Source organism: Nothobranchius furzeri, chromosome 4 (genome assembly GCF_043380555.1).
Source record: "Nothobranchius furzeri strain GRZ-AD chromosome 4, NfurGRZ-RIMD1, whole genome shotgun sequence".
Taxonomy (NCBI): Eukaryota; Metazoa; Chordata; class Actinopteri; order Cyprinodontiformes; family Nothobranchiidae; genus Nothobranchius; species Nothobranchius furzeri.
Genome location: NC_091744.1, coordinates 53773056 through 53798274, shown reverse-complemented (window position 1 = coordinate 53798274; position 25219 = coordinate 53773056). Strand labels below are relative to the sequence as shown.

The window sequence follows — 25219 nt, the reverse complement described above, 5'->3', positions numbered from 1 at the left end:
GATGTTTTTACATTTGAAGTAAAAACATCTCATTGAGAATCAGAAATGTTTTAGTGTCCCAAAAAGTGGGAAATATGACATTTGTAAGAGGATACTGATGACATTATTTCCTATGAAAGTGTTTCCTATGTACTTATCTGTTGTTTTTTATTTATCATATGACAGGTTTGTGACACCATCCTGAGCCATGCAAAAGAGCAATTTCCAGTGTGCTTTTTGTTTTTTATTAAACATGTGTTTTTTTAAATTCAAATATTCTATGTTCTTAGCTGTGTGTGCTATATCTGATCAGTGGTGGTTAAGAGTTTGGACCCTGTGTATTAAATTACACTAGTTTTTCCGTGCTCTGTATAAAAGTAGGAAATTACTTCATTAGAAAAAATATATGCATTTTGTTGACTAAAATTGCTTATTTTTATCGACTAAAATTACTTGTTATTTTCGTCGACTAAAATGGGACTAAAACTAAAATAAATCTAATGACTAAAATTGGACTAAGACTAAAATTAATTTTTAGCCAAAAGACTAAGACTAAAATAAAATTAAAATTTCCTGTCAAAATTAACACTGCATGTTATGTGTTTATTAGTCCCATTCTGAACACTCAGGTGTGTTTTATTCTGTTCCAGCAGGTGGCGCTAGTGCACCTTTACGCTGGTCACCGACCACCAGAAGAAGCAAAAACCAGAAGCTGCTAGCAGAGCTAGCTTGTTGTTGTTCTGGTGTGTGAGGAGAATATTTGAGGCTCTGCAGTAAAAATGTCTTCACTTCAGTCTCTGGGAGAGTTGATCAGCTAAAGCGACTAACTGCTGCTGCTGCAGAAATCTTCTCACCAGGCTGTGGAAACTTTCTTCTCCTCAACAACTTGGTGGAGTTCTTTCCAGAACCAGAGAAGATATTCTGCGGTCGTCGTGACAATCGGAGCTCCAGAATCAGGTTGTGGGTCAGAAAAGTTTTTCTCTAGACTTCCTGCCCTCTGGATCTGCTGCTGTTCCTTTGCCCAGAACCAAAGCGTTGGCTCTTTAATCTACTGCGTTGTTCTGAAGCAGCATCTTAATCAGCTCTCCTGCTTTGTTTCTATTGCAGCTGTTAGCTAAACACGGCTAAAGAAAACCTGCTACCACTTCAGGATCATCCATCAGCTGGGACTGATTCATCGTGTGTTCTTCACCACCTGGACCTGGACAGCATGCACACAGGTAGGTCTGCCACCTTTCAGATATGTAAATAAGTAAATGAGTTGGAGGAGTGGTTTTTCTCTTAGACAGCTGTGTTATTCACACAGGTGTGAAACATCTGTAAAAGCCAGATCTGGTGCAGGAAAGTGGCTGAACAGGAAGTGGGGATACACTTTGCCTTCTGCGGTTGTAAGTGATGATAATAATAATAATAATAACAATAATAATAATACATTAAACTTGTATAGCGCTTTTTAGGTCAGTCAAAGAGGCTTCACAAAAAAATGCAAGAAACACATAATAAAACAACATGAAACATAGTAAACAGACTGGGGGATGCTGTGTTGATCTTAAGAGAAGGCCAGTTTAAAGAAGTGGGTTTTAAGCAGTGACTTAAAAGTAGAAAGAGAGACGGCATTCCTGATGTTTAGTGGGAGAGAGTTCCAAAGTGTGGGGGCATCGGCTGCAAAGGCTCCATCCCCCGTGGTGCCATGTTTTGTTCTGAAAGGGGAAAGGAGGTTGGAGTCAGCAGAACGGAGGTGCCGGGAAGGAGAATGGCGATGGACTGATTATGTTTTTGATTTAAAAGTTGTGAAACTATTCAGTATTTCCGTGCTGCAATAAATGGTCTGCAGCGCTAAAGACAAAAACAAAATGCTTACTACAGCCTCCACATGTGACTCCAGAGTGCAGTCGCTAAGTCAACATGCAGCTCAGTGAATTTAATGTCCTAGTCGAGTGGGTGGTGGTCTTATGGAAACATGAGAGCAAGTCAAATTGCAACTTTAAGAGCACTCTGAGCAACAGTTGTTTTTCTACACATCTGTTTTTGATTCACTGCACTACAGACAGGAAAATATCTCAGCTACCATAGCTGTAGATCACACTGGATAACTTCCTGTGGTTGCATTTATTTGACTTATTTTATTTTACTTATATTTTACCGCCTCTTGCATGAGCTGTCTTTAGTCCATTTCCAATACAAATACAGACAGAAGGACAATATGGGACCAGCTCAGTGGCCTTGTGGTAGTGTCCTCCCTGGGACTGAGATCAGGTTCCATTCTCGGTCGGGTCATACCAAAGACTTTAAAAATGGGTCCCAATGCCTCCCTGCTTGACACTCAGCTTTAAGGGGTTGGATTGGGGGTAAAACCACCAAATAGTTCCCGAGCCCAGCCACTGCTGCATCTCACCACTCCCCTCCAATGAGATCACCAGTATGAGATGATGACTGTGGGACTTTCTCCATTTTCTTCTTCTTTAATGCGTTGCATCACCACCTGGTATCAGAACAGGACTCAGTATTGGAAGATAATCAAAAATCAAACAACTTGGATTCAGATCAGGGGCAAAAATGTGGTTGTAACATAAGTCAGCTTTAAAAACTAAAACAACTGTTTATGAAATAACATTACCTTAATTAATGACATATTTTCCTAGTTTACATTATGTTGTTTGAAACCAAGGCTCTCATTATCTGAACTTTTTAACTTGCTGGATCGTGAATCTGTTTAAAAATGTTGCTCTATATGTGCCCCTTTTTTAACTTTGACCACCCGCCCCTTCAAAGGTCTCTGCACGGCCCTGCTCTATCTGCTTCCTTTACAGCACCTGCTGAGCTCATTTAAAGGAGTCTCCTACCATCTTCACACGGATGACATCCAACTGTACATCTCCTTTAAGCCCCATGAGATGTCTAAGCTGCAGCTGTTACTCTCCTGCTTACCCCTTCTTTCCACCGGAGCCGTCAGCAGCACGTTACTGCAGCAGCAAGTCATAGCTGCTGATAGGAACCGCTGTGGTCAACAGAACCTTTTCCACCGGAGCCGTCAGCAGCGCGAGTCGGTCACGTCTCAGGAGCAGCATGTCGCGGCCCTTACGTGCTGGTTCTATTTTCTACGCGCGACACCTCTGAAACGGGTCAAGTTCGACAGTTTTGGGGAAGGAAAGACAGGAAATCGGACGCAGGAACGGAGCGAAGCTCCCGAGATTTTCAGAATAAAGAAACGTACTGCCTTCCGGTTGCTTTACTTTAAAAAAAGTTACTAACTGTGCGGCCCCGTGAGAAGTTATCACCTAGCTAGCGGTCTCCTTTGTTTTTCAGGTCCGTATTGGCGATTATAAAACGGACAGAACGTAAAACACAAACATTTTGGAGCCATGTTGTAGTTTTCTCCTGCTTGTTGTTGTGTTTACTGACGAAGTCACTCGTGTGACTTCGTGCTCTGTCGGTGACAGCTGCTCCCCTGCTGCTTCACGTCTCGTGGGAAGGGCCAAGCAGCAGCTTACGCGAGTATGACGTGCTGCTGCAGTAACGTGCTGCTGACGGCTCCGGTGGAAAGAGGGGCTTAGACTCTTATCAAAACCTGGATGGCTGGGAGCTTTCTACAGCTGAATGAAGATAAGACTGAGATCCTCATCTGTGCCCCAGACAAGCTGGTTCCCAAAGTCAGAGACTCTCTTGGTCAGCTTGCTTCTCACACCAAACCTTCTGTCAGGAATCTTGGTGTGACCTTTGACCCAGGTCTCACCCTGGATTCTCATGTCGGTTCTCTTGTTCGCTCTTCCTTCTTCCATCTCAGGGACATTGCTAAGCTGAGTCCCATTCTGTCCCACTCTGAACTTGAGACAGTTCTCCACACCTTCATCTCCTCACGCTTAGACTACTGTAACTCTCTTTTCACGTGTCTGAGCAGAACCTCCCTGAACCGTCTACTAGTGTTGTCAAAAAAATCGATACCTAGATATAAATCGATACTAAAAGTGGTATCTAAATTATATATACCATCCCTGTGGTATCGATATTATGGACTATTATACACAGGAATGTAGTTTTGTTTTTTTAACAGCGGCACCGGCGCAGATCCAAATCTGTCAGAGTTAGTGTCCTCAACATTTACCAAGTGGTTCCGCCTTAATGTGGTACTGCAGGGCTGAGCGCTAGAGTTGTAACCTGAGACAGAACTGGAACCGAATCAGCCCGACCGGTTCTGTTGGATTTGGGCCGTGAATTATGTTAACTGAGTGGGTTGTCATGCAGCGCGCTCCGCTCGCTCGCACAGCAGCTGAGAGAGAGACTGTCTGCTCACACAAGAGAGAGGATCGGAGGACGCTCCTCCAAACCGATGCTCCAATCACGCGTTATCATTTTCATAATTTAATTATTATTTCTCCTGGAAGCGCTCAGTCAGGCCGAGTGTTGTGATGCCGGGAGATCCGGTCTCGGGGGAGGGGGCGGGGTCAATGACAGCGGCTGCAGCGTAATCATCTGTCTCTTTTATTTAGGGACACGGAGAAGTTAAAAGGAGAGAGAAATAGAAGTTCTTGTTCCACTTTATTCTTTTGTTTCATGATGATAAACTGATGTTAAATTCAGCTTAAAGAGAAACTGGGAGGAAGCATTGGTTCATTTTAAGTTACAGGAGATCTTGTTTCCTATCTGCTCCTCCAGAGACAGCATGGACATGAGGGTTACATGTAGGGCTGCAACTAACGATTATTTTCATAATCGATTAATCTGTCGATTATTTTTTCGATTAATCGATTAATCGGTTTGTTATTGTTTAGCTATTTAACCTATACAAGTGATGAATACATTTCAGTTAAGAAAAAGAAAAACATAAGAGAATTGTGCAGTTGACTGCAATCTATTTTATTGCACATGACCACAGTCAGCAGTGTAAAATGAGCTAAACAGTGCAAAATATCAGTCCAGAATAATTTTTTGGCATCAAAATATAAGAGGTAAATTCCATAAAAAATAATGTAGAATCTGGAATAGAGTTTGTAAGTGGTATGCATTGCTGTGGGTGAGTGTCTTGTTCCCCATGTAGTTGTCCATCGTTGCTTGTTTTTTTCTGCATAAGAAACACAAATAAACTGAATTAAGTACACATATAAAATAAAGCAGCACACACACTACAACACTAAATCAATATTACATTATTTGAATTAATTAACAATATACAGTGATCATTTATTTTGACAAAAATGTGTTGTGAGGCGTTTTACAGCGTTAGATAGTAAAACAGCCTTTTAATAGTTAAAAAAAGGACTTTCTGAATTTCTCCTGTATTTAAAAATTGAAAGTACAACTATGCCGCGTTATATTCACCTGGACACAGCTCGTCTGTATATTTTTCTCCGCGGAGTTGTCCTTTTTTAAATGAGGAACACAGTTATGGGTTTGTGCCGTTTTTCTCTTAACGAGAACATTCTTATAAACAGACGTGCTAAATTTGGCAAGCGCATGATTCACAACACAGAGGAGATTCACGATTGCATCTAGTCAATCAGAAGTAGAACACCGTAAACTGACGCGGCAAAGAAAAAAAAAAAACATGTTTAACATCCACTATAACGAACTCAGCTAACACTAAGTCCCAAATGTGATCTGCGTTAGCTTGTTTATTTTCTGTTACTTACCGGACATTCCTCTGCTGCATCAGCCCCCACGTTTTCGTCTCAAATGTTCACTTAGGGATGTCGTGCTTCCGTCGTGCCATGGTTTTTGCATATTTTGTAGGTCACCGGTCTTTTCAAGGCATCTAGTGAAGTGCTCCCATACTCGTGAGGTTTTTGTCCGGGGTTTCTCTTGTTTTGTCGCTTCTATTTTTCTTCCGTATTTGTTGTTGATCCGCCATCTCTCACAGCAAGATGCGCGTCAGTAACGTGATACGTCATGAAAACCGAGGGCACTTATTGGCTAATTTCTTCTTCTACGGCCCCACTGGTAGATCAGTGGCTCATTACTGCCACACACTGGCGGCAAATTTAACAGATTGTAACCGATGTTAGATTGTGGTAAAAAATAGACTTTATGCGGTAAAATATGATTATTAAACAACTAATCGATGACTAAAAAAGTTGTTAACTATTTTAATAATCGATTATAATCGATTAAATCGATTAGTTGTTTCAGCTCTAGTTACATGGTGAGGATGACACAGGACAGGTTAGTGGAAAGGTTTGTAGTTAGCTGGTTAGTGAAAGAGATCCATCAGCTGGGTAATTTAATCCTAATCCAGCCCACAGCCTTCTACTGGTCTTATTATCAGAAAGAATAAAACACACATCTTAAATATTATTGAAAGTGTAGAATTTGTTTGATGTTTTATTATTTTCTGCATCAAACAGAACTTGATTCATTCTCCCAACATTTCAGAAATGAACCACTGGGTTCAAATAAAATAACAAACTAAGTCAAACATTTCATTTGGTGTTATTTCTGACACCCTTCAACTGTGGCATAAATATCTGACTCTAAAGCTGCTCAGAGACATTAACACTCATATATGAACCCATTATGTATTTTATTATTACATTATGTTGTGTCCTGTGGGTTTTCAGTACTTTTTTAGATTTTGTGAGATTTTGTAAAGCGTGTTTTTCTCAGCCTGAGGCGTGGTGTTGAACGAGGAAACAGATTGTTTTACTTAAATCTTCTTAAATGTTTAAATGTTTTGTCCTAACCTGTTGGGAATGGAGAGATTTTGAGGGCTGGCAGGTTGTATCAATTACGTTTTTGATAATAAAAGAAAAAGCAATTATCTGACATCTTCTATTTATCAATGAAAACAAATCAATATGAAATAATCGTGATGCATCGGGATATCGAATCGAATTGAATTGTTGACCCAATTATCATAATTGAATCAGTTCAGTTCAGTTCAGTTCACTTTATTTCAAACATATACATTCACCAACATTTCATAAAAATCATTCCACGCAATTGTTTGAAAAGGAGTAGGGAGAAGTGTATACTTATTTAACCCTACCCCCTCAGGTTTACATCCTCATCATCAAAATGTAAACAACAAAACAGTTACAATGCCTTCAAAAAAAAACCACAAAAACAAACAAAAAAAAGCAATAATAATAAATAAATTAAATTCTCATGTTCAACTATAACTATATTTAGATTTTCTAATTTGTAGAAGAGATTAAACATCAGTTTGCATGCCGTCCTGGGTTAATTGCATTTTCTTCAGTCTTATACTTATTTAACATTTCTTTTTTGAGTTTTATTTTAAACTGGTTTACATTACTACTATCCTTTATTTCTTCTGTTAACTCATTCCAGAATTTAACGCCCGCTATTGAAATAGACATCCTTTTCAATGTTGTTCTTACTCTTTGTACTTTTAAATTCCACTTCCCTCTAAAATTATACCTCCCTTCTCTTTCTAAGAACCATTTACTTATTTGAATTGGGAGCATCCCTTTCCTTACCTTATATATTATTTGCACTGTTTTAAACTTGACCAGGTCCTGGAATTTTAAAGCTTGCGTCTTAATAAAGAGTGCGTTTGTGTGAGCCCTATACCCCTCCTGATTTATTAGTCTAATAGCCCTTTTCTGCATTATGATTATAGTCTGAATATTACTTTTATATGTGTTTCCCCAAACTTCTACACAATAACTCATGTATGGTAATATGAAAGCACAATATAACATATATAATGTTTTCCTATCCAGAAAATGTTTCACTTTCCCCAAGACAGCAATGCCCCGTGCTAACTTTCCCCTCACATAAGTGATGTGTGATTTCCAACAGGCCTTATGATCAATGATCACACCAAGAAATTTTATGGTATTAACCCTTTCTAGATATACATTATCAACACAAATTTCAATGTTAATATCTTTCTTATGGTTTCCGAATAACATAAATTTTGTTTTATTTAAATTTAAGGACAATTTGTTTCTATCAAACCACGTCTTTAATATCTTTAACTCCTGTGTGATCACCTCCACAACCTGTTGAAATTCCCCACTTGAACAAAGTATATTGGTATCATCTGCAAAAATTACAAACTTTAGGATCTTCGATACTTTACAAATATCATTTATATACATTATAAACAATTTTGGTCCCAATACTGATCCTTGAGGTACTCCACATTCAATATCCATCAATTTAGATTTAAACTCATTTATTTGTACATATTGCTGTCGATTCATCACATAGCTTTTTATCCAATCCAATACCACACCCCTAAACCCATATTTCTCCAGTTTGATTATTAAAATTTTGTGGTCAACAGTATCAAATGCTTTTTTTAGATCTAGAAAAACTCCCAAGTGCATACTTCTTGTTATCCATACATTCAGTTATTTCTTCCATTAAATCCATCAATGCCAAAACTGTTGATCTGTTATTTCTAAACCCATACTGGCAATTTGCCAACAGATCATGCTTTTCCACAAAGTTATCAAGTCTTTTTAGAAATAGTTTTTCCAGTATTTTAGAAAACTGGCAGAGTACTGACACTGGTCTATAATTTGTAAAACAATGCTTTTCACCTGATTTATAAATGGGAATAATTTTTGCTACTTTCATTTTTTGTGGAAAAACCCCTTCCTGGAAAGACAAATTAAAAATATATTGTAGCGGTTTTACAATACCATCAATTACTCTCTTTACTGTTAACATATCAATATCATGGAAGTCAGTACTTGTTTTGTTCTTAAGTCCACTGACAATATCATATATCTCCTTCTCTTCCACTGCTCTTAAAAACATTGAACTTGCATTCCTTTCAATGTGTCCTCCAGTCTCCTTTTCTATCATATCAACCTTTATTTCTGCGGCTAGTTTTGGCCCTATATGTACAAAAAAATCATTAAATCCATCTACTACTTCGTTCATTTTACTAATAGTATTTGTCCCTTCCATAAAATACCCAGGGTAGTCATTAGTCCTTGGTGCATTTTTTATTATACTATTCAATACATTCCATATCCCTTTCATGCTATCTTTATTATCTTCTAACTTTTTGATGAAGTATTCTTTTTTACAAGTTCTCATTATGTTAGTTAATTTATTTTTATACTTTTTATATTTCTTTTCAGATTCTGTAGTTCTCTTTTTAATGAATTCTCTATATAAGCTGTTCTTTTTTTTACAGGCATTTTGCAGTCCCTTCGTCATCCATGGTCTTCCTGTATATTTGTCTTTCCTGTTGACTTCAATAAGTAGGCTATTTTTCTCTAATAAGGCCATGAATATACTTAAGAATGCCTCATAGGCTTTATTGACATCCTTATATTTATATACAATAGTCCAATCTTGTTTTATTAACTCATTTTTGAGACACTGCATTGCCTTTTCTGTTCTAATTGTTTTATATATCATCTTACCTACATTTCTATGAACTTTATAGCAACAGTCATAAGTTACAAAGACTGGTAAGTGGTCACTTATATCATTTATCAATATCCCGGCTTTTATATTTTCTTCCATTACATTTGTAAAAATATTATCTAATAGAGTTGCACCATGAGTGGTTATTCTCGTTGGTCTTGTTATCAGGGGAAATAATCCCATACAATACATTGACTCAATAAATTCTTCAGTACTCTTATTATGATTTGGGTTCAGTAAATCAATATTAAAGTCTCCACAAATAAAAATTCTTTTCTGATTCAGATTTGTGTACAAGTCCTCCATAATGTCCTTAAAAGTCTCAATCTTTGATCCTGGCGTTCTATATATGCAACTAACAATGATATTTTTCTGTTTGTTCATATTTATTTCCACTGTTATACATTCCATCACTCCATCTACCACCCTTGTCATTCTACTAATTTTTTCAAACCTTAAATTTTTATCAACATAGAGTGCCACCCCACCTCCTTTTTTATTTGTCCTATTTAGATGGAGGAGCTCATATCCCTCCATCTCAAAATCCTCTTCTTTTCCAGTGTTTATCCAAGTCTCTGATATTGCTATCACATCAAATGGTTGATTAAACTGTGCTATATATGCTTTATTAAAATGAAAGTTTGCATATAGACTTCTACTATTGAAATGAACCATAGTTATATTCTTACCCCCCTCTATGTTCCTATTAAATTGTTCCATTGTATAATAATTACAGTCCTTTAACATTTTAGTAAAAAAATTACAGTCAGGATCTATATTGCTATCATACCCCAATGTCCCAGTTTCAGCATCCATTTGATTTGTTACTTGAAATCTGTCAGCCATCTGACTTTGTTATATATCTTATCCACACACCATCACCTCTATCAACACTTCGTCTAGGCCTAGTACTATCCTATTTGACAATTCATTAAAAGTACCATCAACCATCCCCATGCTTTGCCTTACATTTATCAGCCATATTTTTCCAGTTCCATCAGCTCTTTAATGACCAAGACCTTTGCCTGCTCCGGTGTTCCATTTAACTTAATGAACACCTTACAATCTGATGTCCAGGTTGACTGTATTTTCTTCTGTTTTCTTAATAATCCCGCTTGTCTTGCAATATCTGCATTTTTCTTGGTTAGATGTTCATTAACATACACATTCGTTCCTTTCAACTTTCTTCCTTGCTTCAGTAGTTCTTTTTTCTGCTTCCTATTCACAAATCTTATAATAATGGCAGGTTTTTGATTCTTGTTTTTCCTTGGAAGAGTATGGCACCCCTCAATGTCCCTACTATCCATTTCAATACCTTTACTATTGAAAAATGCTATTACCTGCTCTTCCAGGGAGCGCAACTCTTGCTCAGGCGGCTCCCCTCTCTCTTCAGCTGCTGCCCGTGCATATGTCTGGTGCTTGGTTTCCAGACCCGTTACTATTACATCAGATATCCTTGAATATTGTTCCAATTCTGCCACTCGTACTTCCAACATATTAATCTTCTTGTCCTTTTCCTCACTTTGCCTTCTTAATTCTTTAATATCCTCAATTAAATTGATGATCAGTTTTTGTTGTTTTGCAATGGTTGTAATCTCTTCTGACATAAAGTTCAAAGATTTCTTTATGTCCTCCAGTTCTTCCTCATTGATATTACCTCTTTTAGGCGGCTTCTTCTGAATACTTGAATACTTGTGCCTCTTCTTTTTTTTTTTTTTTTTACTGCAGCCTCAATCCATAGGCCAGCTCCGGGCCCTTCTTGTCTCTCGACGGGGAAGGCTGTTGTGGTTTAGTCTCCGCGACGTGATGAATGTTTGTTGGGCCTGGCTCAGCAGGACCCCTCCGTAGTCGGTGTCGCTAGGCCCCGTCGACCGAACTATGCCGGGTTCGGCGCTGTTGGGCCAGGCCGATGGAGGCGCGCCGGGCTCAGTACCGTTGGGCTGGGCCGGCGTAACCACGCTGGGTACGGCACTGCCGGATGGAACCACGCCGGGCCCGGTGCCACTGGGTTGGACCGATAGAACCACGTCAGGGTCGGTGCCGCTGGGCTGGGCCCGGCTGGGCCGGTGTCACCACGCCGGGTTCGGCGCCAAATCCTGTGTGCTTCCGTCGGTACCGGGATGGAGGTCCGGTGTAGCGAATCGAAAGACAAGTGAAGATTCACACCTCTAATGGTGCAACCTCGAAATAACACATTATCTGAAACCAAAACATCTCAATGTCGAAAGGTTTTGTTAGGAATCATTAACATGATTCCCCCTGTTCGTTTGGAGCGGGTCTGGGATTTCTTGGCGTGAACAGACTAGCCGCGGCTAATCTAACCGGCGCTTTTAATGACGTCACTGCCGTGCGCCAATCTGTTTTTATTAAGATTACCGGTAGATGTACCTTTGTCCTACTGTGGAGAAATTCATTTTCTCCCTTTATTGACCAACAGAGTTGTTCAAAAGTACAGAACAAAACATATGGCATTACATCTTATGACAAAAATGCTACTTAAACAGAGTTTAAGCAGCAAAACATCACTCTGCAAATAGTGTATATATAGTGAGACAATTCATGATTTAAAGTATTAAGTTTAGCCAGTTTTTGTATGCACGTTTTAAAAAATGCTGATACTTGAAAGCTAGGATCCTGTTTCCCCCAGCGAGAGCAGCCATCTAAAGCCGGGCGTACACTGTGCGACTTTTTCACTTTTTTGAGCCGATTTTCCAGTCGTGCGAGAATCCACGACATCGGGGCGAGTTTTGCGCCGAACGGTCGTGTAGTGTACAGGGGGTTACGAGAGGCAATTAACACCACGTGACCAGCTGCCGATCAGCAGTCGTGAGGTCGCACGGACTTTTGGCGTGTTTAATATTTCGCTCGTCCCTCGTGAGGGTATCGCACTGTTGAAGCGGCGCTGCGATCCACAAAGTATCAGAACCGCTCACGGCGCATGCGCAAACACGAAAGCAGGGGCGGAATTTAGGAAGCGGAAGCGACAAACAAACAAACAAGCATGGCTACGGAACAACGTGTTGTTTGGACTTCAGCAAAGGAGGCTCAACTTGTGGAACTTTGGCAAAGTCACGCAAACCTTTACGATGTGGGCACAAAGACGTATCACGACCGCAACAACCGGGAGAAAGATTGGCAAGCAATTGCCACACAGTTGCAGCTGCCAGGTAAGCATCTATGAACTGTATTGTTTCTAGTAACAATCAAGCAATATTAACAGTAACATGTAGTAACATTAGATAATACATTTCTCTATTTATTGCTTGAAACAGTAACTAACGAACTGATGTAATTCAATTCAACTTCAATACTTTATTAATCCCAGAGGGAAATTAGAGACTTCACAAAATGTTATAATCTATGTTCTTTGATTTTCAGTGAACGAGGTGAAAACACGTGTGGCATCACTTCGCACACAATATGGCAAACTGATGAGGCCGAAAGCCAGCGGCAGTGGCCAAAAACAACTCACTCCCAAACAGAAATGGTTGCTGGCCAATTTGGATTTCCTGAGGCCCCACGTAATTCACAGAGCCACAGTCTCTAATGTAAGTTCATAAGCAAGACAGACACACACAGACACACACACAAAGACACACAGACACACACACACACACACACACACACACACACACACACACACACACACACACCATAACAAATGTACTCCTCACATAATACAATTAATAAGATCTCACATTTATTAACCCTCATCCATCTATTTGTATGTTTTCCAATGCAGCTTGGCATGGATTCAGATGCCACATGTGCTACAGATGAGGGCAGCATTGAAGAGGGGAGCGAGGACCCGTCTGCTCCGCATAGTGACGCTGATGTGTCCAATTCATCTCCAGCCTTGGAAGAAGAGGAGGAAAGCAGTTCAAACAGCTCAGAGTTAAGCCGATCCATGAGGCAGCCCACCCAAAAACCCGGAATGCACAACTCAGACACCAAAAAGAACACCAGCAAGAAATCTGAGCAAAACCTAGAGATGGTCAAACTGTCATTACTCAAGCAAGTACAGAGTTCACTGAGCCAATCGGATGCTGAGGAGCAGTTTGGCCAACAAGTAGCCGCAGAAATGCGGAATGTCAAGGACAAACATTCACAGCTGAGGCTCAGGAGAAGCATCATGAACTTAATTTATGATGCACAAGAAGCAGAACAGGCTGGACAATGTCCTGTTCCACATGTCAGTCCTGCACCTTCCTTCCACATGCAACAGTTCCAGCCACCACGGAATGACAACTTTTTGCTATCACCATCGCCAATGTCATACAGACACCTGCTCAACTCAGACTAGTTAATTACTTTTATCAATAGTATCTTTGTTTAAGTATTTTTTTTAAATCATTTTGTCTTAAAAAGGGAAAGTTTGCCCTTTTTTCTCCCACACAGGTTGTTTGGTGTATATGTAAATTACTGTGTTTTTTATCTGCCATTGTTTAAATAGTTTTCATAAATAAAAACTCTTTTTGAAAAATTCTTTAATGTACTGCTCACAAATGTTACAAACATAAGAAAATGCATCACTCCACTCCCACACATTATGAATTTTCAAAAGAATCCACCCTAAGAGTTGAAATCAGCCTTTAAATGCAGTTCCGTACATGCAATCAATGTCTTGTTCTTGTTCAGAGAAAGTTAACAGCCAGACAGGAACACCATCTGAGCTAATGACTGAGTGGAACCAATGCTCTCGCTTTATTTACAGAAGTTTAACGCATATGAAGCTACACCATGTTTTCCTGCCAGGAAATTCTTCCTGCAGGTGAGACAAAGTACTGGGCTAACACATCACGTTGTTTCTTAGCATCCACTGAGGAGTTCCTAGCTCTGCTTGCCGAAACTGACTGAAGGGCTCCCTCACTTCGCCATGTGCCACTGACCAGCTGATGGTTTGCATCTTCAGAATCCACATAGCCAGGTGGTGTGTAGGCATCTGATCTCTGTTGTCGGAGGAAGTTGTGGAGACCAAGTGTTGCAAAAACAATTGCAACAACTTTGTCTGGATGCAGGCAAATTGTGGTTCTGAAAACGCGAAAGCGATTGGCCAGAATTCCAAATGCGTTCTCAACAACATGGCGTGCTCTGGAAAGCCTGTAGTTGAAAATCCTTTGATCATGGTTGAGGTTTCGTGATGGATATGGTTTCATCAGATCTGGCCTAAGGGGATATGCTTCATCACCAATGAGCACATATGGCATTGTGGAGTCAGTGCCTAGCAGGGTTGCATCAGGAGGGACATTCAGAGTGCCTGTGTTCATAGCCTCTCTGAGATCAGAATGGGCAAACACTCCAGCATCAGATGCCCTTCCTTGTGTCCCTGCACTTGCATATACAAATCTATAATTTGCGTCAACTACAGCCATAAGTATGATGGAAAACCTTGACTTGTAATTATAAAACGTGCTTCCACTGTTGGCAGGGGGTTGAATGAAGATGTGTTTCCCATCTATGGCCCCTATGCAATGTGGAAAATGCCACTTGTCTTCAAAGTCTTTAGCGATGACCTTCCACTCAGTCTCAGTTGATAGTGTCTGTGGAAGAAGTACATGGTGATACATTATATTAGTCTCAGGTTTAATCAGGACTGCACATGCAAATTAGCTTCTAGCTAAATCTGGTGCAATGCATCACATTTCACTATCACTCAACAGGTTCATAATCCTCAGAATGTAAACACACTTCAATAACAATTTTTACGTTCCAACTGTATGTGCATGAATCTGTGATGTGCCACATGCCACTCTGTTACTTGAGGGTCCTTATCAAGCATGTTTTACAGTTTTTACTGATCAACCACACCAGATTTACATCAGCAGGTGAATAAATTGCTTCTGCACAGCGTGATGGGTGGATGCACTGTTTTAGGGCAGGGAAAAAATTACCTTTAGGTATTCCTCACGTAATACTAGAGTTATGGCTGCACAGGTTTCCATCACAATGCGGCTCAGTGTGGTGCTCCCAATCCTGAACTGGAAAGATAAGGAATTGAAGGTCTCACCTGTAAAGATTAAGAAAGTGTTTCATAATGTGTAAACTTGATTTGGATGTGTGTGTGTGAGAGAGAGAGACAGAGTGTGTGTGTGTGTGTGTATGTGTGTGTGTGTGTGTGTGTGTGTGTGTGTGTTCTTGCCTGTTGCAAGGAATCTCAGTGTCACAGAGAGCCTCTCCCTAGGACTGATCGCCTTCCTCAGGTGTGTGTCTCTCTTGATGATTTGAGGGGTCACTCTCTCCAGAAGGTCGTTGAATTCTTCCACAGACATGCGGAGAAGGTCCCGAAACCCCTTTATATCATCGACCTATTTCACACATCAATGCAACAGCATTACAAATGGCGGTTTTCACTCCACCCACCACCCCAAAGTCCATCAGCTGGTCAAAATGTAATTTAAGTCAATAGATACAATTGTAGTTACATAAGGAAAAGACAATTTCAAACATCTTACCTCCAATTCCCGCTGTAGATTTGACAAACCATACTGGCAACGTCTGCCCAGCCATTTCTTTGTCCACATTCGTCTTCTCTTTTTCTTTTCATCGACACACATGATGGCAAGAAGAGCCAAAGACAAACGTCTTGTTTTCACGGGCATTATTGCGATTAACAGCGAGCATGCAAGCGCTTTTCTGCTCGGAACCGAACGCGTTGTTTTCGTTTTCCCTCGTGTTTACTTACGGGGTTTTCTTCTTCGAGTTTGTAATTCCTACGTGTTGCATCATCTACTGGCTAATTTTTAGCTGCGGTAGTTCATGCCACACGTACTGTGTGAGCATTCAGGTCGCATGCGAGAACTGGGTCGTACAGTGTGAGCACACGACTCGTGAGATCTGCTCTGCGAGGAAGTCGTACAGTTTGAGCTGAAGCTGAACGCTGCGAGTGAAAAAGTCGCACAGTGTACGCCCGGCTTAAGGCACCCATCTACTGTACAGTCACAGGTGGGAGGGAGATCTTGGGAGAAGCAAAGAGCACATTGACTCCTCCAACTGATGACCTTGCCAGGCTGAAGTCCACCAATCCGGGGGGGTTTCCACAGCATCTGTCTGAATTCCTTCGTGGGGGTTTTAGTTGCTTGTACTTCAAGGCTACCAGGGCGTCACATTCAGATAACAATAATTTGTTTGGGTCAGGCTGAGATTATTTTCCTCTCTGCCTTCAGTCTTTAAACTGATCATTTCAAGTCCTTCAGTGAAGCCAATCTTGGGTTTTAAGCTTGTCGATACCGTCCGGTGACCCTCTCCGAGATGACATCCATTTTGCGCTCTAATACCGGTGTCACAGCTAGAACATTGTCCAGCTTACGATTCACCTCGAGTAACGTCCCAGTCTGAGAAGTCTCCACACGGACGGCGCTTTCCGTGGGTGTGGGTCGCCCTCCAATCGTTCCCATCTTCCCAAATTTCCAGAAAACCAGATATCCTCCCACTCCAATCAGGAGAAATCCAGTGATCGTCAGACCAAATATCCACACGTCTTCGATATCCTCAATGGACAGCTGGGAGAGGCATATGATCTTCCACTCCTTCCAGGAATCCAAAAGATATCCAACCGGGTGTGTCCCCTGTGGACATGTGGGAGCCCCCCTGCTCCATTCTCATTGTTGAAAAAATCTTATCGATCGCATTCAATGACCAGTTTATCAAATCCATGGTTCGTAAAAAATAAGAGTTTTTCAGAAGAAATGCAGAGAAGCGCTCTGTGGGCAGACAGGACAAAGAGCCTTGGGGGGAAAAAAGATACGGGAGCGAAAGAGGGAAGCGTCTATACTCCTCGAATGCCGGAAGAAATGCACATAATCAAACTGGCATATAAATTGTTAAAATTTAGATAAACATTCAATATTTGATTTTTTCGATCAAAACTATAATAATAATAATAATAATACATTTTATTTCAAAGCGCCTTTCAGGACACCCAAGGTCACTTTACACAAAACACGTAATAAAATACAATAAAACAATAATAAAACCCAAAGAAGAAAAAAACAGAGAGAAACATTTCAATAAAATCAGAGGTTGTAGGCAGATTTAAACATGTGTGTTTTGAGTTTTGTTTTGAAAAGGGTAAAACTGTCGACGTTCCTGATGTCTGGGGGAAGTGAGTTCCAGAGTCGAGGAGCAGAGCGGCTGAAAGCTCTGCTCCCCATGGTAGCGAGACGGGCAGAAGGAACCGCAAGATGGATGGAAGAAGAAGATCTGAGTGAACGGGACGGGGTGTGAATACTTATAAGGTCTGAGATATACGGAGGAGAGAGGTTGTGGATTGCTTTGAAGGTATGGAGGAGAATTTTGAAGATGGACCTGAATTTAACTGGGAGCCAGTGAAGCTGCTGGAGAACCGGCGTGATGTGGTGAAAGGAAGGGGTTCTGGTGATAATACGGGCTGCTGAATTCTGGACCAGTTGCAGTTTATGAAGGAGTTTGTTGGGAAGACCATAGAGAAGTGAATTGCAATAGTCGATACGGGAGGTGACGAGGCTGTGGACGAGAATGGCGGCAGTGTGAGGGGTCAGTGAGGGACGGAGACGGTTTATGGAACGTAGATGGAAGTATGCTGACCGAATTAAGTTATTAATGTGAGCCTGAAAAGAAAGTGAGCTGTCGAGAATGACACCCAGACCCTTGACATGAGGTGAGGGGGAGACTGTGGCGCTGTCAATAGTTAAAGAAAAGCTGTCAGATGTTGAGAGGGTGGAGTTAGTGCCAACAAGAAGAAGTTCAGTTTTATTGCCGTTGAGTTTGAGGAAATTAGAGGTGAACCATGATTTGATTTCAGAGAGGCAGAGTGTAAGGGAGGATGGTGGGAGAGTTGAGTTGGGCTTACTGGAAATGTAGAGCTGGGTGTCATCTGCGAAGCAGTGAAACTGGATATTGAATTTGCAGAAGATTTTGCTGATAGGGAGGAGATATACTATGAAGAGGAGGGGCCCCAGGACAGAGCCCTGGGGCACACCTGACTTGACTGGGGAGGGTTCTGAGGTAAAGGATTTTAACTGGATGAACTGAGTGCGGCCAGTAAGGTAAGATTGAAACCAGCTGAGGGGGGTGTGAGTGATGCCTAAGGAAGAGAGTCTATTGAGGAGGATGGGATGAGAAATGGTGTCAAAGGCCGCACTCAGATCGAGGAGAATAAGAATAGAGATTAAACCAGAATCAGCAGCAATGAGTAGGTCGTTAGTGATCTTGATGAGAGCTGTTTCTGTGCTGTGGTGGGGACGGAAGCCAGACTGAAACTGTTCATAAAGGTTATTGCGGGTGAGATGTGAATGGAGCTGAGATGCAACAGTTTTCTCAAGGACTTTGGAAATGAAGGGAAGATGGGAAATGGGACGGAGGTTATTGAAATCATTGGGATCTAAACCAGGTTTTTTTTAGAATAGGGCTGACTGAAGCGGATTTGAAGGGATGGGACCGTACCAGAGGATAGTGAGGAATGAATAATGGCTGTTATAAAAGGGAGCAGAGAAGAAAGGCACGATTTAACTAAAACAGTTGGAATAGGGTCCAGTTGATAGGTGGAAGGTTTGGATTTGGTGATGTAATCTAATATTTCTGAGGGATGGGGAAGTTCAAAGGAGGAGAACGGAGGAGAACTGAAGTTGATCCTAAGATTTAGACCCAAAAAGCAGAAAAAAATATTAATCTGGTTGGTATAATTTTAAAACATGATATAAGATGACTTTATATCTTTATATCTATATAACTGGTCAAACTGCTATGCTAGCGATTAGCAGCTATGCTAGCGACATGTTGCTCCGTCTCTAAGTGGCTATTGCATGTAGAGCCCTGCATGGGCCTAAAATCTGAGCCCGTGTCCGGCCCGGCCCGAGGGGGTGGAGCCCCAGCCCGACCCAACCCGAAAAGGTTTTCAGGATTCTCTGGCCCGGCCCGAGCCCAAGCCCGACTTTTTTTTTAACCAACTAAATGAAAACAAAGTGCGTCAATCCTGACCAATGTGTTAAAAGACGTGCAGGAACCGAGCGTCGCAGAAGCGCATGCGGGAAGCTTCCTCCCACTGAATCGAGTGTTTTCCAAACCCTGTCGCTCAGAGAGACTTGTCACTTAGAAAATGTTCCCTGATTATGAAACTTTGGCTGAATAGCGCTTGTTCCTGTCTCCAATGCGCGACACATCCAGGAGCCGTCTGAGGAGAATCCCAGAATCTCACATCCTCTTCAGCTCATGAGCGCATATTTACGCACAAGCGTGACCCAACACGGTCTCACAGTAAGACCGGGTTGGAACTGTTCAGGTTTACGCAGACAATCTTCACATAGAATTGACTTACAGATATAAAATTAATTCAGTAAAATATAAAGCATTTTATTTAAATATCCATTCATTATTTTACAAGCACAGAGAGCCGCATCAGATGGATGGAAGAGCCGCTGGTTACCGATCCCTGCTCTAGTTCAAGATATCATTAAGATTCCAAAAGTGCTGAAAAGATTAAAAATGGGACTTTCCGTGCATATACAATACATTACGGCAGCCACCGGGATTCCCTGTCTTGAGCGCACCGAATCACAACACAGATTCAGAGACGTGCCGAGTTTGTCATCCAAAATGCTCCGTTTTATAACTTTTGAATGGCTGATCTGATTCAAATAATTCCAACGGTTCCTAAAAGTACATAAAAGCAGCTTTCCAACGATCTATAGCATGAAGCAATCAGAGTTAAGAGAAAATATCGCTACGAGGGGAAATCCTGCCATACAGCCTGATTGAAACGGAGCGCAGCGCTGCGGTGAAAGCGGATAACCTATAAAATGACATGTTGAGGACGCAAACTCAATACATCTCTTTTATTGTGAGGTAATAATTTCTCCGAGTTTTGCGGTTGCGGGCGGGAGTAGACATGCACGCTGCAGGTGCGGGCGGGAGTGTAACACACACGTTGCGGTTGCAGGCTGTAATGGTCAGAAATTCAGCGGGAGCGGAGCGGGATGAAGAAAACAGTCCCGCGCAGGGCTCTACTGCTGCGTTTAAGTGTTTTAGTTTTTTTAATGATTTCGATTAAAAATAAAGGCGCCCGGCCCGTGTCCGAGGTAATTACACAGTCGTTGGGCCGGGCCTAGGGCTTCAGTGCAGGGCTCTAATTGCATGTATTCTTACAAGTTTGCTCAATCGGCGAGCCTCTGGGTAAATGTACTGCTCTAACTTTGCATTTGGCATCCTGGTTTTTAATTATTTGGGGATGTTCAACGTCAACGGAGTTCTGTTTTCCATCCTGCTTGTGCGGAGAGACGAGCCAAACCCCTCCCTCCCTTTTGTAATGAGGAAACAACTGCGGAAAGCTGGAGTGGCCAAATTACCTCAAATATATTGTAAGGGTTTAAATAGTAAACTATAGGGTGTTGTTCCGGTTTTTTCCGCTCTGGTTTGCTATGCTAGTAAAGTGGACGTTTTTGTCCTCTAACGGCTCGAGTGTATTGTAAATTTTAAATCATTTGCTATATAAAAACTATAAGTGCAAAAATTCAAAATTTTAGATATTTCACAACAAAATCAAGACTGATTTGTGCTAAACACCCCAGGCAAAAAAAAAATGTCTTTTTTAGAAAATAACTCTGTTTTAGTGTTTATTTTTATTTAATAAATTACATCAATGACTTTGAGTATTCAAACTGGCATTTCAGGGGTTAAATGCCTCAAAATGATTGAATTTTTTTATGTTTGAGCAGGGCTGAAGTTGTTCAACAGATCTATGAAAAAAAAAATTATGTATACATTTTTTATAGCCACTTTTACAAGCGGACGTTTTTGTCCTCTAATGACTCTTTTGTATGAAAATTAAAGTGAAGCCTGAGGGTTAAAGCTCATATGATTTATAGAGGCTCAAAGTTCAGTTTCCAATTGTAAATATATTTCATTCTATTGTCAGTTTAAAGAAATAATACAACTGTTATATTTGTGAAAACAAACTTACAGCTGTCTGTAATTCACATAATATGTTTCTGTGTTTCCTACAGATTTTCAACAGGTGTTCTGGTTAAATAAGAAGCTTCAGAAGAACAGAGTGCTCGTGTCAACCACCAGCACCTAGATTTTCTCCACAAAAAGGAGGAACAGGAGAAACTCTGGTCTAGTATGGAGGGAGAGCATCTCCATTTGAATAAGGAGACCGATGCTGCCAGGTTTCAATCCTTTAGCCATAAAACACATTTAAACAAACACACGAGAGTCCACACAAAGCAGAAGCATTTTGCCTGTGAGCACTGTGGACAAAGGTTTCACCAAAAGAATAATTTAACCACACACATGAAAGTCCACACAGGACAGAAGCCTTTTGCCTGTGAGCTCTGTGTAAAAAGATTTAACCAAAAGAAAACTTTAAACAGGCACATGAGAGTCCACACAGGACAGAAGCCCTTTCCTTGTGAGCTCTGTGGACAAAGATTTAGCCGAAAGACACATTTAAACAGTCATATGAGAATCCACACTGGAGAGAAGCCTTTCGCCTGTGAGCTCTGTGGACAAAGATTTAGCCAAAAGACAACATTAAACAATCATATGAGAGTCCACACAGGAGAGAAGCCTTTCGCCTGTGAGCTCTGTGTAAAAAGATTTAGCCTAAAGACAAGTTTAAACAGTCACATGAGAGTCCACACAGGACAGAAGCCCTTTCCTTGTGAACTCTGTGGACAAATATTTAGCCAAAAGACACATTTAAACAGTCATATGAGAATCCACACAGGAGAGAAGTCTTTTGCCTGTGAGCTCTGTGGACAAAGATTTAGCCGAAAGACAACTTTAAACATTCATATGAGAGTCCACACAGGAGAGAAGCCTTTCGCCTGTGAGCTCTGTGTAAAAAGATTTAGCCAAAAGACAACTTTAAACAGTCATATGAGAGTCCACACAGGACAGAAGCCTTTCGCCTGTGACCTCTGTGTAAAAAGATTTAGCCAAAAGACACATTTAAACAGTCATATGAAAGTCCACACAGGACAGAAGCCTTTCGCCTGTGAGCTCTGTGTAAAAAGATATAGCCTAAAGTCACATTTAAACAGACACATGAGAGTCCACACAGGCTTTTTGCCTGTGAGTTAGGTGGAAAAGATTTACCCAAAAGATCAATTTAAATGGTCACAAAAGAGTCCTTAAAGGACAGAAGCATTTTGCTTGTGAGCTCTGTGGACGAAGATTTCGCTGAAAGAAAACTTTAAACAATCATCTAAGCCTCCACTAGGGCTGAACGATCTATTGCAGGGGTCTCCAACCTTTTTTGGCCCGTGAGCTACTTTTACACAATGAAAGTACAGCAGAGTTACTGCCATATGATTTATTTACATTGATACTTTCCATGTGTGAATGTCCTTATTTTAAACATGCTATACTTACTATATTATCATTCATTGTACTCACAAGTTGATTTCTCTGTATTTCAGTACATCAATATATATATTTTTTAAAAGTGTAAGTAAACTAGTGACATTCTGAAAACCAAATTGAACAAAACATATTTAGTTTTTTAAACTAATCAGATACTTTCAGATAGTGAATAACAAATCTACTTAATGTGAATGATTTGGTAATTTTTTTTAGGTTAGTAACATAACTTTTTAAGCACACAGGAACAGCTAACCTGTAAAGCTGATGATATTTTATATAAAATAAAGGCTAAATGTGATGAAAACACAAAAGTCTAAATAGTTTGAATTGAAGTAAAAAATGTAAAATCAGAAATAAGTTTTGTTCCTGCTCTCCTGATTTATTGAATAATTTTTATGGGTTTTTTTTTTTTTTTGGGCAATGGGCATGTAGGTTTTTTTTCTCCGCAGGTCTGAAGGCTGTGCGTTACACAGAGCAGAGAGACAGAGAGCAAGAGACCAGAACCAAAAGAAATGATCACATCACACCAATCTTAAAATATTTACATTGGCTTTCAGTAACTTACAGGGTTGATTTCAAAGACCTTTTACTTACTTTTAAACCATTAAATGGCCAACGACCTCTGTATATAGAAGAGATGTTTGAAACGTATCACCCTTCAAAATCACTTAGGTCAGCAGATAAATCCCAACTGGTACAACCCAGAGTCCGCACCAAGCACGGAGAGGCTGCCTTTAGCTACTATGCGGTCCGTTTCAGGAACTGTCTTCCAATAGACATTAAGACCTCTCCCACCATTTCCATTTTTAAATCCAGATTAAATACTAAACTTTTTCATGATGCCTTCCATTAACCTATCCTTTCATCTATGCTCTACTAGGTCTTTATCTGTACTGTGTTAAATTTATTCTATGTGTTTTTATGTTTGTATATGTTATGTATACCTATTCTGTGCTGTTTTATTGTGTAATGAAAGCGAGTACTTGTAATAAAGTGTAGTTATTGTGTAAAGCAGTATATACTAGGAATGATTAATAAAAATAAAAACTATAATTGAACCTGAGTTACATGGTAATAACAATTTAAGAACTCAGAAACAACAATACACTAACTTACTAAGTAAATACCATGTAAGTACTAAGTAATTAGAGGACTGTAAAAGAAAGTGCAACCAATAATTGTACTTTATATGCTTTTATTTTTGTGTACTGTGTTCTGTGTCGATATACTTTGATTTTATTTTACACAACATGATGTGACATTTTATGCTACCGTTTTGTGTATGTAATGGGCTATGTAATAAACTTGACTTGAGAGAGAGTTCACAAACATGTTTTGTTACTAAATGAGACACTCAACTGAAACTAGGGGAAATATATGATGAATCTAACAGAGCCGTGTCCAGGACTTTTAAAATGGGGTGGCCCATGTGGGGCACTTGTTTATGCATGGGTGACACCAATGGTTATGCATATTTATTTATTTACACAAATCGTTTATTTATTTACTTTCTAGTGAATTTTGGAGTTTCACATTGCACAATCACCTTTTTTTTCTGTTCATCTTCTAGTTTTGCGGTGGTTAGCAAGTCACTTCTTGTTGCATTATTGCCACCAACTGGAGTTGATTGGGACTTTAAATACTATTTATGTGAATATGAAAAAATAATAAATAATATTAATACTAGGCAAGACTGGACGGAGGCAAGACTCGTGGTGGGGTCTGTGTTTACATCCGTGACGAGTGGTGTCGTGATACCACTGTAGTACGAAAACACTGCTCATCACGGAGTTCATGATTGTGAAGTGTCGCCCCTTCTACTTTCCCAGGGAGGTAAGTTCGATCTTGTTGGTCGCTACTTATAGACCTCCATCTAGCAACAACATCGATAGAAATGCGGCGCTGAACGAATTGTATCAGGCCATCAGTGAGCAACAAACAGCACACCCAGACGGTTTCATCATCCTCGCAGGAGACTAACCATGCTGATCTTAAAACTGTTCTTCCAAAGTTTCATCAGCATGTACATTTTCCAACAAGGGGAGATAACATATTGGACCTGGTCTATACCATAGACTGTACATATACGGGACAAAACGATTCCATAGGCTCCAATAACACGTTTTTTGTCTATAATGGGAGGTGGCCACCACCGCCATTTTGACCGTGTCACAGGTTCCGTCCAGCCCAGACAATTCCATAAAAGGGAAGAGAGGAGGAGCTGAGGGTGGGGCTGTGAGGCTGGGATCGAGTGACGACACCCAGGCGAACTAGCTACGAGCTAACCTGAAGCTAACCCTGGCTAACCCAAAGCTAACGCGGAGGTGGGAGCCGGGCTAACGGATGTAGCCACCTAGCTTCAACCCTACCGGAGCTAACTGGAACATCGACCTGAAACTCAAATGGACTTTAGGTGGAGGTTTTCTGCGCCTGTTCGTGAAAAGTACCTGTATTAAAAAAGTTTTAAATCGGTAAGTTTATAATTTATCTCCGTAATGAAAACATTTTGCTTTGAGCAAGTTTTCAGTACTGTATTTTCCGGGCTATCGCTGAA

The 25219-nt window shown here is 40.5% G+C and overlaps 3 protein-coding genes and 1 long non-coding RNA gene across 6 annotated transcripts; 2 read left to right on the top strand and 2 right to left on the bottom strand.

Annotated features, from left to right (window-relative positions):
• Positions 1 to 661: 661 nt before the first annotated feature.
• Positions 662 to 23989, top strand: LOC107374165 (gastrula zinc finger protein XlCGF57.1-like). 3 transcript variants are annotated; one of them, XM_054732773.2, is made up of 4 exons: positions 662 to 936; positions 1087 to 1199; positions 1286 to 1367; positions 21303 to 23989. In XM_054732773.2, exon 4 carries the CDS (start codon positions 21421 to 21423, stop codon positions 22381 to 22383), a length of 963 nt encoding a protein of 320 aa, XP_054588748.1. In that variant the 5' UTR covers positions 662 to 936; positions 1087 to 1199; positions 1286 to 1367; positions 21303 to 21420; the 3' UTR covers positions 22384 to 23989. The 3 variants fall into 3 exon arrangements, with proteins under 3 accessions (XP_054588748.1, XP_054588749.1, XP_054588750.1); XM_054732774.2 differs by having other exon boundaries at positions 662 to 943; XM_054732775.2 differs by lacking the exon at positions 1286 to 1367.
• LOC139069631 (uncharacterized) lies at positions 4810 to 5691 on the bottom strand. The gene is made up of 2 exons (XR_011520324.1): positions 5607 to 5691; positions 4810 to 5038 (listed from the first exon to the last, which is right to left on the bottom strand). It is a non-coding gene; the product is annotated as an uncharacterized lncRNA (long non-coding RNA).
• On the top strand, positions 6803 to 17305 carry LOC139069628 (uncharacterized). Its single transcript, XM_070550262.1, has 2 exons — positions 6803 to 12875; positions 13070 to 17305. Exons 1-2 carry the CDS (start codon positions 12759 to 12761, stop codon positions 13628 to 13630), a joined length of 678 nt encoding a protein of 225 aa, XP_070406363.1. The 5' UTR covers positions 6803 to 12758; the 3' UTR covers positions 13631 to 17305.
• Positions 14061 to 15337, bottom strand: LOC107376703 (uncharacterized). Its single transcript, XM_054732688.2, has 2 exons — positions 15219 to 15337; positions 14061 to 14867 (listed from the first exon to the last, which is right to left on the bottom strand). Exons 1-2 carry the CDS (start codon positions 15267 to 15269, stop codon positions 14061 to 14063), a joined length of 858 nt encoding a protein of 285 aa, XP_054588663.2. The 5' UTR covers positions 15270 to 15337.
• Positions 23990 to 25219: the final 1230 nt, after the last annotated feature.

Coding starts and splice junctions, on each gene's coding strand:
- LOC107376703 (XM_054732688.2), bottom strand. CDS start 15,269: ATGGAAACCTGTGCAGCCATAACTCTAGTATTACGTGAGGAATACCTA. Junction 14,868..15,218: donor TACGTGAGGAATACCTAAAG/GTAATTTTTTCC, acceptor CTTCTTCCACAG/ACACTATCAACTGAGACTGA.
- LOC107374165 (XM_054732775.2), top strand. CDS start 21,421: ATGGAGGGAGAGCATCTCCATTTGAATAAGGAGACCGATGCTGCCAGG.
- LOC139069628 (XM_070550262.1), top strand. CDS start 12,759: ATGAGGCCGAAAGCCAGCGGCAGTGGCCAAAAACAACTCACTCCCAAA. Junction 12,876..13,069: donor ACAGAGCCACAGTCTCTAAT/GTAAGTTCATAA, acceptor TTTCCAATGCAG/CTTGGCATGGATTCAGATGC.